Here is a 13986-nt window from a genome sequence, read left to right on the forward strand (position 1 = left end):
ATGCAAAAAGACACTGTTCACATTGTTCTATTCAGCGTTTGCACACTTAATTCAACCCCAATCTATTTTAGCGCATTGTCAGTCCGTAGCGTATGAAAACGCCATTCAATTTGCATGATTAAAAGATTTTGACAATTGTCAAATACAATGCCAAAGGTTTTTTTTTTTTTTTTTTTTTGACATGACGGTTAAAACCAAATGAAACCGTCAATTGCCAAAAACTTTCCAACCCTGCCTAATTATGATATTTTCTTAAAGTGCTTAAAATATTAATTAAGTGCTTAAAAGGTGCTATTTTTTTGCAGAATAATTTGGCTACGCACCCTGTTATTGATTTTTTTAATTTTCTTAGTTTATCTCTTCTGTTTTTTCTTTTTGTATTTATATATATATTTCTGATAATTATTACTAAGTGGTGATTTTCCTTTATAGATGAAGGTATTTATGTCAATACATTTGGAAAAGTCAGCAAAAATATTGTTTTACAGTGGGGAGAGATGCCTACATCAGTTGGTAATAATATCTTTAAAACTTTTCTTTGCTTTTGTTTGTGTAGTGTACTTAGTTTGCTTTTATTTGCATTTTTTTTTGAAAAGTTGTAAAATTTTTTTAAAATTTCTTTGAAAATGTCTATTTTTTTTTGCTTTCTATAAATAAATTATGAAGTACTGTATATAGTTTTATACTAAATTTAAGCCTAACTACTATGAGTTTAGGTCTGATAATATACATTTCCCTATAAAGTAAAATCAGATTGGAAGAGTTTGTTGTATCTTTGGACACTTCTGAATTCAAGCCTAATATACGAGGGCGTTTCGAAAAGTAAAGATACAATGGATCGCATTCCTTAAAAAAAAACTTTTATTTAGAAAACGTCAGTTACATCTTATTAACTCGATTATTTATTATTTTTCGACATAATCACCCCCGTTATCCAAACATTTGTTAAGTCGGTGCGCAAGCTTTTGTATCCCACAGTCATAGAAGGTTGCCGCCTGTTGTCGGAACCACATTTCAACTTCATCTTTGATCTCATCATTGTCGTGGAATGATTTTCCACGAAGGTGTGACTTCAGGTAAAGGAATAAATGAAAGTCGTTGGGCGCAACGTCCGGGCTGTATGGCGGATGGTCCAATACTTGCCATTTGAATTGTTTGAGTTAGTGCTTTGGTTACGAGCGCTGTGTGAGATCGAGCGTTGTCATGAAGCAAGTGGACTCCATTTGTCTATTCATAACGTTCCCATAAACAGAAACAATTTCTTTGTGAATATCCGCTGGTCTCTGACCTTTTGCATGAAGAAAACGTATGACGTAGCGCACTTCGCATTTGGCGAGATTCTGAATCGCCGCAACCATTTCAAACACGACCTACTCCAATCAGAATCAACGTTGAAATGCCGAACGACCGCGAGGAGAAAGCTAACGGTTCAAGGTTAATACCTGTGTTGCCAACTTGCTCGCCAAAACTTTTCTTTTCCTCTGGCGTACGTTCCGAAACACCCTCGTATATAGGACCTCCCAGAATACAACAAAACGGAATCGATGAATCGGTTAGTGGTGCATCGCGCCAACCGCCGAGATAACCCCAATATCCAGCATCCAGTATTACTCATGTAATACTAAAAGGTATAACATGAGTAATATGAAGTGGTAGCATAAAATAGTCCAATATCTCATCCATCATGATTTTATGAGTAGTTGTAGTAAGCAGTCTGTGTGGTGGCTGTTATATTTTATTTACCCACCATGACAAATGAATAACATTTACTAATTATTTTTGTCATAGTGGGTAACGTCGGTTTCAAACTATTATTTTTTGTTTTTTCACCGAGACAAGTCAATAAGATTTACTAATTACTGATTCACAATGGTGGGAAATATTGATTTTTAATTTATTATTTTTGTTTAATTACCCTGTAAAATTAGTAAGCTCTTAGATATTGGTTTTTAATTTTCTTTTGTTGACCTACTAAAACAAATCAATAAGATCTACTAGTTATTGATTTTTAATGGTGGGTAATGTTGATTTGTAAACATTATTTTTTGTTTACTCACTGTAGCAAATAAAATCTACTTAGTTATTGATTTATAGTGGGGAATATTGATTTTTAAATGTTATTTTTTGTTTACCCACCTCGACAAACCATTAAGATTTATTGACTAGGCAGTTTTGTCCTTAACTATTGGAAGAGTAACCTAATTATCAGAAAATTCTTCCCTCTTTAATTATTATTTAACTATCACAATATAAAATATTTCCCGAATTACCAAACAAGTAGAAAAATTTCTATTATTTGTAATTTTTGTTTCAGAATTGGGAGGAAGCCTGTATTCTTCATAGTTGTTGCAGTAACGACAGTGACTGGAATTGCATCTGTTCTTGTAAATAATTTTATCGTCTTTCTTGTTCTTCGAACTATAAATGGAAGTCTCATGCCATCAATATTTCAGTTACCTTACATAATCGGTAGGCAAGAATTTGATTTAATTTATTCTTACCAGAAGGGGGGCAAATCAATGCATACAATTTGAGATCTATCAGAGATATAGTAATTAAATAACACATTTTAAAGCCTCGTAATTCTGAATACTATATAGTATTGTGGGTTATGCCATACCCTCCAACTGCTACGGAATTTCCGTAGTTTCAGAAATCTTCTTTTCAGACGGTAGCAAAATTAATGTCTTAATATATAAAAAAAAATTAATTTTAGCGTAACTTGTCCACTATTACTTATAAAAGTGCAGGCCATATGGCTAGATTCTTAAGTTCTGATAAAAGTTTTATGACAGATCCATTTGCTTTAAAAATTTCTACTTTGGTTCGCTACCACTAGAAAGAATTATTTTCTAAATCCTCATAAGTTGGAGGGTATGGTTATGACTTAACTCATTCAAAATAACCAATAAATTTCAGAAGCGATAATACGATTTCATACAAATACACGCATTTACCCATTTAACACGTTCACGCCGAGTGTTGCGCCTGAAAGCGGGACGGAAAAGAGGAGATACTGGTAGAAGAACTATTTCAATACTAGATAATATTCAGGAGGAGTTAATCTATTCTCAACAATAACAATTCACTGTAAGGAAATTTATCACGCCGAAGAAGCAATTCAATATAATAATTGCATCCATTAAAAACAATTGGTAGTTATGGATTTTTATTATTCCCGGAAGAAAACTAAAAAATGAAATTTATTTGTTTCCAGTTTTTACTCTGGTGTGCCTCCCGATGAGACAATATAGCGTGACCCACCGGTGGGTCCTTTCGGCTTGAACGTGCTAAACTCTGTTGTAAGGCTAAAATAAGACCAAGTCTATAAAACAAAACACTACGTTTTCTGTAAAATATTTTAAAGAGTGGTTAATATTTGAAAAACCAAAGCTTTCAGATTTTTTGGCAATTTCGCTAAGATTTCAAAAGCCTTACCACGCGAGAACTAAAGCAAAAAAGGCGTTGCATGTGAAATTTTAAATCTGTTATAAGTAGTGGTGTGGAAAACAAGTCTAAATGAATGAAAAGTAATAAATAACCATAACCATACAAAACATAAACATAGCTACCACTAGAATAACTTTTTACAAAATGCACAGAAAGTTGGCAGCTCTACACTACTGTGACCTTGCAGTGCAATAGGTCAAAACACAACCATTACCGGTTTTAGAAACTCATTTGACCATAATCTTAATTTCTTCAGACGTACCTTTTTAAAGTTAAACCCAGGGTGTTCATTTCTTTATCCAAGTTCTCGAGATTGAAACTAGACCAGCAATAGGCATTAATCTAAGTTAGATCATTCTAAATGGGACACTTTCCATTCACATTCTACTTCAGCTAGACTCTCCTGGATGTGGAACGGAATCCTGCTAAAATACCTATAAAAAAGGAACTTTAAGGTCAGAGATAGCAAACACATTGGTCAGAGCCTTCACAGGGGTGAAAGCGAGACGGAAAAGAGGAAAGGCTGGTAGTAAAACCATTTCAGTTATAGCTAGTTTTGGGGAGGAGTTTACTTATTCTTTTTAAGATTTTTCAACAATATCTTCTTTATCTTGGAAAAGAAGCAGTTTTATATATATGCCAGAATGATAAAAGAAATCTTGATAGTTACAGATATTTCATTTTTTTCGAAAAACATGCTGGAATGAAATGTTTTACGCACCAGGTTTTTCGTTTTTCCGTCTTGCTATATAAGGGCTTTCACCCATGAGCCTTCAGTCAGCAAATAACCGCTCTCACTCGAACCCACTATCAAAACTCAACAGAAGCTGAGACAAAGAAGAAAAAAAACAATTTGACGATAGAGATTATAGTTTGTTCTTTTTTGCAGGTTAAATTTTTACTTATGGAAGCAAAATGTATGTTTTGGTGTATAATCAACATAAGTTGCAGCAAAACTAATTATAACAAGTAATAATTACAAGTAATAAATAAGTTGAAACCAAAGTGCTGTTTTTAACACTATACTTGCTTTCCACTCCTTGAGGTTTAGACAATTTTGTTTTAAATTATTTTAATCTTATAACAGCACTTACAGCGATGCCAACTCGCTCTAGACAGCAAATATATATTTTTAAGTGGTAGTTTATCAGTTGTGATTCTTGGTTTAATAAATTCAATTTAGTAGATTTTTATCCACCACTATTTCTAAATAATTCGCAGACTTATAAAATTCACCACTGTAAATTTGCAAAATTTACTTAGTAGTTATTGATCGTTTTTTTTAATTATTCTGGTGCGTCCGGAGCAGTTGGTATTTCTGCACTTAGAAAGCAATGTAATTATATACTATGAGAAAAAAATGAAAACATGAGATATATATTTATGAAATATTCTAGTATTTTATTTTTCAATACTCGAACTAAGCAACTAAAGCCTTCAAAATCTGACATCAATTGACATTCTGCTTTTGTTGTTTCTATTATTGCCTATCGGCAACAGTTGTTTATTGCTTGTTTCACTTGAGATAACGATATCGGATAACGGATCGAAGAATTGTCGGCACATTCCTATTTATTATTGATGTGATGTTTGCATTTGAACTCAAAATTACGATAGCGTCAAATTGACGCATATCCGTAGAGGTAGGTATATCACAAAGAGAATTTCAATATTTCAACGCTTTTGAAGAAAATAGACCTCAATACATATTTACCTCTATCAATGGATAAAAGTCATTACAGGAGATAAAATAAAAATGCAAACGGGTTTTGCAATTTTCTTTATGAAATTCGAAATGCGTCAAAATGACGCTTCCCGTAAACCTAGTGTTAAGACAGCTTAATAAAATCGTTCCACGCACGAGACGTCGTTTGCAGGTATCCAATTAAATCTGACCAGAAAATTGATTCAAAGCGTTAAGAATCCTAGTCTAATTGCTGTAACGTTAACCCGCCATGTACAGCCACGTGATTTAAGTCACATGATTGAATCTAATCATGTATCTTTTTTGCTAAAGCTGCAAGTAACCAATTATTTATCACTACTTAAACTATTACTTAAGAAAATCTAAAAAAATGAGGCGAAATAAATACTAAACGTATAGATGCAGATTGCTTTATCCCCTATTGATCCCATTAATGGTGAAATATCAATAACTTCTTCCTTAGTGGGTGCTTCGTCATAGGAACCTATTGCCCAAATTTCGAGTTTCTAGTTTCAATAGTTATACGACAAGAGAGTGATAGAAAAATTGAGCAATATTTTATTTTTTGCGCATATTGCATATATTTTCGGAACTAATGGAGTAAATCATGAACTATTTTACACACAATTGCGAAACTTGTTTATTCTAAGATAATTCGATTAAAACAAATTTTTTTTTACTTTTAGTTATTATTTTTTTATTTTTAATTTATTGATCGTGCTTAATTGCACGATCGGAGCTTAATTGCTTATAATCGGAGCTTAATTGCATAAGGTGCAAAAGTTTTTGCACCAATTTGATTGATGTAATTTTGATTGTAAAAATCCGAAATTTGAAGGGAATAAGCCGAATAGTTCTGGAAAAATGAAAATTAAAAATTTGTTTTCTTTAAAATTATCTTTTTATTTATTTAATGTTTTTTTATTTACTAATAGTCTACAAAATTTTGGATTGTAAAACAATTTAGGTTATATATTCAATTTTGCGTTAGATTTGGAAAATATATTTAAAATATATGTATTATAAGAATGTTAATAACTCACTTGATTTAAGTAATTTTAAATGATGAAATCTAAAGTGTAATGCGAACTGATTAAATATATTTTGAGGAATTAAATTGTAAAAATACAACTTTTTTGGAATGGTGAGATAAGCAAAATGAGACATTTACATAAAAAAAAAAAACAAAAAAAACAAATTTGTCTGAAAATATTCTATATTGATTCAAAGAAAGCGCGTTTTTATGACTGCTTTCGCAACTTTATTGTCTGTTCTAGTTAATTAGCATATTAACTATTAAAAGTTCTTGATGTATTATAAAACATAACATCGTAAAAAAAGCATAAATAAAATTACGGAAATTATGCTTTATTCACATTGGTATGCTTTATTATTTTATCTTATTTTATTTTATTTTATTATTTTATTTTATTTTATTTTATTTTATTTTATTTTATTTTATTTTATTTTATACCTGTTGTAGAACAGCCGGCCCAATTTTTGGGTTTACGATGACAAATATTCAACTCCGTAGTCTTGTAATTTTGAACCCAATCCAGAAAACACGAGAACTTCTGAATCAAGCATTGGGTGTAATTTGCCTTCGTGGAGAACTTTTTGATGGAACTAACCGCATCTGCGTTACATAGAAAGGAAAAACCCCTCCCATGGTTAGCCTGACGGCAAGGGTACAATAACCCATGATCTGTCTACCACTGAAGATATTTTACGTCAGCACTGTGGTTGGTGCAAGCCGGATGCGGAATCTGCATCGACTAGCCCTCGCTGGGATTCGAACCTTTTCCTCCTCATTCGAAGGCGAGTTCTCTATCCCCTGAACCATCACTGCTCTGCTATGCTTCATTATATGTAACACAAAGCTTATCTTACCTTTGATTGGTAATTAATGTGTTTTTTTACTCATTACTTACAATGATAAAAAATTAATGTTTTATCACCAAGAGCCCAATTCCTACACATTTTTATACCATGTTGTTTCACAAATTGTTTTTTATTGAAAACTTTTAATGAGCATTAATAATATGAGGAAAAATAATTTAATTATATATGCATGTATATTTCAGCTATTGAAATTGTTGGTATGACTAAACGCACTTTGGTGAATTCAATGGCAAATATTTCTTGGGGAATTGGCCTTTGTATCTTAGCGTTAATGGCGTATGTCACCAGGCACTGGGTCACTCTCGGACTCTTCACCTCCTCATCCTGCGCCATTTTTTTCTTATATTGGAAGTAAGTATTTTCGACCAAGATTGAATTGAAATTTATAAACTAATTGTAAAATAGATTGCAATCGAAAACTTTTAATTGTTAAAAATACCAACGTTTGGTTGTTACCAAGGTTAAGAATTGTTGCCGAAGTTATAGTTGTAACCCCAGGTTGAATCAAAGTTAACACGTTGAGCACCGCGTCAGCCATCGGTGGCTGACACTGGACTTTCCATTTAGGCTGCGTCAACCACCGCTTGCTGACAGCGAAAAACAGCTGGCTGACAGCGTAGAACATGATATAGAACCATACCCTCCAACTGCTACGGAATTTCTGTAGTTTCAGAAATCTTCTTTTCAGACGGTAGCAAAATTAATGTCTTAATATTTAAAAAAAATTAATTTTGGCGTAACTTGTCAACTATTACTTATAAAAATGCAAGCCATATGGCTAGATTCTTAAGTTCTGATAGAAGTTTTATGAGAGATCCATTTGCTTTAAAAATTTCTACTTTGGTTCGCTACCACTAGAAAGAATTATTTTCAAAATCTTCATAAGTTGGAGGGTATGTAGAACTATAAAATTTACATTCTTTTATGGAATTGCAGAAAATTTATTCAAAGTTTATCAAATTATTGTGATTCTTAGTTTAATAAATTCAATTTAGTAGATTTTTATCCACCACTATTTTTAAACAATTCTTAGTCTTATATAATTCCCCACTTTATTCATATATTTCATGCAAAACCTTTTAAAACTAGCAAAATCTGTCTAATATTTGCAATTTTAGTTTGTAGTTAATTACAGTTTGGCCTGACGGGCAAGGCATGTAAAATTAGCATGGCGTTCAACGTGTTAATTGTTAAAAATTGTTGCCAATGTTAAGAATTGTTGCCGAGGTAATTGTTGTCAGCCCTGGTTGAATGAAAGTTAATAAGGTAATAAAATAGAGAGCACGGAAGAAAAAAAATGACCGTTTTCTCATCAAAAAGCTTAATTCCCGAAAATTGTTGCCTGGACTGTTTTTGTTTGCCAAGATTCAAACGTAGTTTATAAGTTGTAAAATAATATAATAATAGTTTATAGTTGTAGTTTATAAGTAAGTTTCTACTGAGTGAGATGAAGAAGAAAAAAAAACGAGAGTGAACGTTCTTAAAAATTATTGCCAAGGTTAGGAATTGCTGCCGAGGTTATTGTTGTCAGCCCAGGTTGAATTCAAATAATTAAGGTAGTAAAATATAAAGCACGGACTTAAAGAAAATGATCATTTTTATAATTAGAAGCGTTTAATTCCTGAAAATTGTTGCCAAGGTTGTTTTCATCTTCCGAGGCAAAGCAAAGTATAAGCTAGAAGCAAAATAGCATACTTGCCAACCTTCAGACCGAATATCATTTTCTCAAGCAAGTGGTAGTAAGAGGGGAATTGAATTAAAATTATAGACAGAAATGTCTTTTTCATTTTGACAGAAACTAAAAATATAATAAGAAAATTGATAAGTTTTATTAATTATAAACTTCTTTAAATTATTCAGTATAATATTATCGTGAGCACATCCATTTTCGTGTCAATCATTGGTAACTAACACGCCAAACGAGGTTCAGTACAACAGTAAGAACGCTCTGTGAAACAAAACCTACCTCAATTTGCGCTTCAGTTTTCATATTTTGTAATCTGGCAATCTTATTGCGAAAATATTTTAAATCATTCTTGAAATTTCTCCCGTACTTGTAAGTTCATTTGAATTCGCAACTGGCTCAATAGATTTCGTTTTGTCTTTTGTTCTGTTTTTTTTGGGGCATTTTATTTTCTGTTTTTCACGTGATATTTATTACTTAATGTGTTCTATTTTGTTTCAAAAATTTTCTTGAGTGCTCCTCACACTGTTGTAGTAATATATTTTGCTTTGGGTATATTGATACAATATTAGAAAGCACTCCTTTTTGCGGATATAAAGAATGAAAAGATTATATCTTTTTTTACAAATTTGTATTGAATTTTTTTTAAATTTTAATTTTATTTTAGTTTAATAATTTTCTTCTCTCTTTTTATTATTCCGTAATTTTTCCATGTTTTCTTTACTTTTCTCTGCCTTTAAAAAAAACTTGAATTCGTAGGTATTGAAGAATCGGTTCAAAACAAACAGCTTAAAGTACAGGATATCCATAGTTAAACAATCCTTGTTTAAATTTGTATTCTATGGAAACTAGTATGTAACCTAAATTAGAGAGTTAAGACAGCAAAATTGTTCAAAATTGAAGTTGAGAAAGAAGAAGTTAAATCCAATTTCTCTCACACTCAACCTTTTTACTCCATTTTTGGAAGCTTTTCACTTGCAGTTTGATTTTAACTATATTTTCATCATCTTTTATTTAGTTTCTTTGTTATTTAAATTATGAGAAATTGAGAAAGTTAATGGAAATTAAAAAGCAAATAAACAGTAGACGCAAATTGTAATTTTTTCCCTTCCCTTTTGTGTTTTGTGGCTACGGTAGTAGTATACACCTACGTTAGGTTTCATTTTTTTAGGCAGCAGATTCTCAAAATTCTCGATGAGCTTGTTTAGTTCTTTAACAACTAATTGGCAACTAATTGGCATTAAACTAGAATGAAATATGAATGAAATGGTGATACATAACACTTGGTTCGTGGTGTTTCATTACACTAACGTATTTGCCAACTCTTCAGGATTTTCCGGAAGATATTTTTGTATTTTATTTTTGTATTTGTTTTTATATCTTGTTGTTTTTATTTCATAGATTTCTTCCAGAATCTGCGAGATTCCTCATTTCCCGTGAAAGATACGGCGAAGCCTTGGAAGTTATGACTAGAATCGCAAAGACAAATGGAAAAACTTTAGATCCAGCAGACCTGCTTTCGAAGTTAAAGGTTTGCATTTTACTAAACCTTTGTATTTTATTTATTCACAAAATGTGTTTTTTTTTTCATTATTTGTAATCTATTTGTCCTATATTCAAAATTCTTCAACCGATTCTGACGGTATTGAAGTTTCAAAATTGATAATTTACAAAATAGTTGCAAAATTGATAATATTTTTTCTATTTCTGTTTAAACTCTACCTTGGAGATTTTTTGTAGCTTATCTGTAAGACATGTGTTTGACAAAACTCGAGTCAACTCGAAATGTCGAGTACTCAAAAATATGAGGTATCCATCAGCCGCATTAAGTCTTACGGTTTTAGAGAAATACTAAAATGTCTGTAAGATAGGTGGATAGGTTATTCGATTTAATACTGGCAAAGAATGTTAATATGAAAGAGCAACTCATAATTTTCAAAATGTAGAGAATATTAACTGTATGGGAAATTTAGAAATACTAAAATTTCGGAGAAAAAAGTAGCAGACATATCTATTTTAAATGACAACTTCAGAAAATTGTGTATGTAATTTACATGTGATGTAGTCAAGGCCGTACTCAAGGAAGAGAGACAAATGGACACTTGTCCTGGGACCTGGAACTGATGAGGGCCCGATAAAAATTCATTATGAAAACATAGTGGTTATTAACTAGTTTTTTTTTTAAAAAAATGCAGAGAATTTTTTGACATGTATATAAAAACTACGAGGTTGAATTAAAGGGAAAGGTTTCAAAAATTTTACAAAATATGAAAATATGGCTTTATGTGCTTTGAAGAAGAGGCCATCAATAAATTTTGCCTTGGTGCCCGTGAAGCCTTTGTTCAGCCTCGGAAGTAGTTGCCTTCTTCCTCTGCTGCACTGCAGTTCTCGTGGGCCCAGCAAAGATGCACACCAAGGGGTGCTCGGTTTTACCCAGAAAGATGTTATCAAAACAAAACAGATTGTTATTGTTTGTTGGGGTGTGAATCTTCGGTAAAGGTATAATAAGCTGTACTAAAAGAAACTTTTATAATTCTAATGACCAATAATTTAGGGTGGCTTAAAAACAAGAAAAAATTAGAGAGCTGACATAGTTAAACTAACTTATCTACTAAGACGGACGTGAATTGATCTACAACAACAACACGTCAGTAAAGTAAGCCCTTTTTCTTGATTAGTAAAGTGCAATTCAGAGTTAGTCCGCTAGAAAGCAGCTAATTTTCACGCAATCAAAAGACCCGGTCTAACCTCACTTTTTCCCCATCGCCAAATAGGAAATCCCAGCCAAATAGGAAATATTTTTGAACACAAAGTTTGAGATGAAAGATTTCTCGTTTTATTGTTAGATAAGAAGATGTTGAATAAGATAAAAAAAAGAATATATTTTTTTAAAAAATATTATTATTTTTGTAATTTTCAGGCTCTTGGAAAAAAGGCTAAAGAACAAAAACTTCAATCGCAAAGTAAAGATTCCGCAATAGATTTATTACGCTCTCCTAATTTACGAAAAAGATTTTTTATAGTTACATTTTGTTGGTAAGTTTATTTATTTTTCTTTAAAAAATTTTGCAAACGTAATAAATCTTTGTATATTTAATTAAACAAAAAATTTATTATGTAACATGTTGTTTTCCCAAAATAGAATTATTTTTTAAAAAAATTACACCCCGGAACAAATTTCTTCTTGCATTAATAGAAGTACTTGATCTAATTCGGGTGTGGGAATTTCGAATCAAAATTACTATTGTTGGAAAAGCTATCAATTTTTTTTCAAAAATGATATTTATAGTTCAATTGATTCTTTATCTAAACATAGAGTGGCGCTCACGTACTTAAGGACATGTCTTTATAAAAAGTAAAATCCAAAACTTAATGTTCACGCATAAGTTTATTGAATTGATAATTATGTATTGGAACAAATAACTTATTTTTAATATATTTTCACAATGAAAATCATTTATCTAACTGTTATACTTAAATTATGTAACATTTTAGAAAAAATAAGCATTCCGCATACTTAAGGACAACAAAATAAATATTTCTTAATCGTTAATAAAATTAATAACAATGTAAAAAATGTAACAAAAAATAAAGATTTGGAGCTAGTATTTAGTCGGTAAGCCTTTTGTGGTAATTACTGCTTCACATCTACGAGGCATCGAATCTACTAAACTATGACATCGCTCAGGAGGTATAGCTGCCCAGCCTTCTTGGACACATCTCCATAAATCACCTAAATTTTTTGGTTTTTGCTGTTTCACATATTTATCCTCATCCATCCACAGCATCTCGATCGAGTTGAGATCTGGTGATTGGGAAGGCCACTGCAAAACCTCAATTTTCTTGCTTGACAAGAAGGCCTTCGCAGTTTTGCTCGTGTGCTTTGGATCATTATCGGCTTGCATGATTGGTTTTCCTGAGCGAAGTTTCGTGCAGAAAGGCAGAAAAACAGTCTTGATAATGTCCACATACACATGCTGATCCATGATGCCTTCTATTTTGTGAATTGGACCACATCCTGAACGTGTCATGGCACCCCACACCATCACCGAGCCGCCTCTACCTTTTACAGTTGATTTTGTACACCGTACATTAAATTCTTCATCGACTCGACGCCTCATATAACTTTTGCCATCTGAGCCCATTCTGTTGAACTTCGATTCGTCTGTAAATATAACTCGATTCCAGTCCGCCGATGTCCAGTTTCAGTGTCTTTTTGCAAAAGCTAATCGAGCTGCCATATTCTTCTTTGACATCAACGGTTTTTTCCTAGATACGCGACCCATAAGCCGAAACTCATTTAAACGCCGTTTGATGGTATTATTGCTTACGTGCTTGCCTGTTATTTCAGAGAATTCTTTTCTGATGTCCGGGGCGGTTTTGTGATGATCAGTTTCAGAAATTCGATGAATAATTCAATCTTCTCGTTCGGTAGTTTTGCGAGGACGTGGTTTTCGGGATGCTTTTTCAATAGTTTTGGTCACTTGAATAGATTTCAATGCTTGGAAAACTGCTGTTTTTGATAATTTTAACCGCCTACCAATTTCTCTAATGCTTAAACCTTATTTTCTCAGAGTATCTATTCGACATCTCTGTTCATTGCTAACATTTTTACCTTTACTCATAATAATGTTGAATTTTGTACTAAAAACATTAAAAAAAATATTAATATAATGTTTTAAAGCATCAAACAAAGATAATGTAGTAAATTACACTTACATTGATAGATAAATTGATTGTAATCATTCAATAACTCATGATTAGACAAACTGTCCTTAAGTATAAGAAACTTAACAAAATATATTTTTTAAATAAACTTTTATGAAACACTTGTGAACACGAATGAATTACTTGAGGATTGAAGTTCGACTAAGGTAGAATTCGTCATTATAGATATCTTGATCAAAACATAATATAATGATCCAATATAATGACACATTTATTTTGAAAACACTGTCCTTAAGTACGTGAGCGCCACTGTACAAGTTTTTAAAGAAAGTACGGGCTTATATACATACATATACATTTATCTGCTTCTTTGGAAATAGTACTTTAGACAAAAAATATATGACTTTAACGAATCTCATCATAAATGAAAACATATTATCGCCTTCTTCTTTCCACTCCCTACGTAACAGAGAAGCGGGGACACCAAGCATCCTCTCGAAAGAATTTAAAAAAGGCCTGGTTAACAATATATTATTAAATTACATATAACATTGTGGCCTGTAGTAAGAAACCAATG

The 13986-nt window shown here is 31.9% G+C and overlaps 1 protein-coding gene across 1 annotated transcript in view; it reads left to right on the plus strand.

Moving 5' to 3' along the window:
* The window catches only part of LOC107445028 (organic cation transporter 1), a gene marked incomplete in the record, with an annotated part of 34520 nt that overhangs the window by 4683 nt on the left and 15851 nt on the right, over positions 1-13986 (plus strand). The window contains 4 exon segments of the mRNA XM_043045505.2: positions 2315-2469; positions 7240-7408; positions 10143-10272; positions 11662-11777. Coding sequence (XP_042901439.1) covers positions 2315-2469; positions 7240-7408; positions 10143-10272; positions 11662-11777 — 570 coding nt within the window.

The sequence above is a fragment of the Parasteatoda tepidariorum genome, chromosome 9, assembly GCF_043381705.1.
Source record: "Parasteatoda tepidariorum isolate YZ-2023 chromosome 9, CAS_Ptep_4.0, whole genome shotgun sequence".
NCBI classification, from domain to species: Eukaryota; Metazoa; Arthropoda; class Arachnida; order Araneae; family Theridiidae; genus Parasteatoda; species Parasteatoda tepidariorum.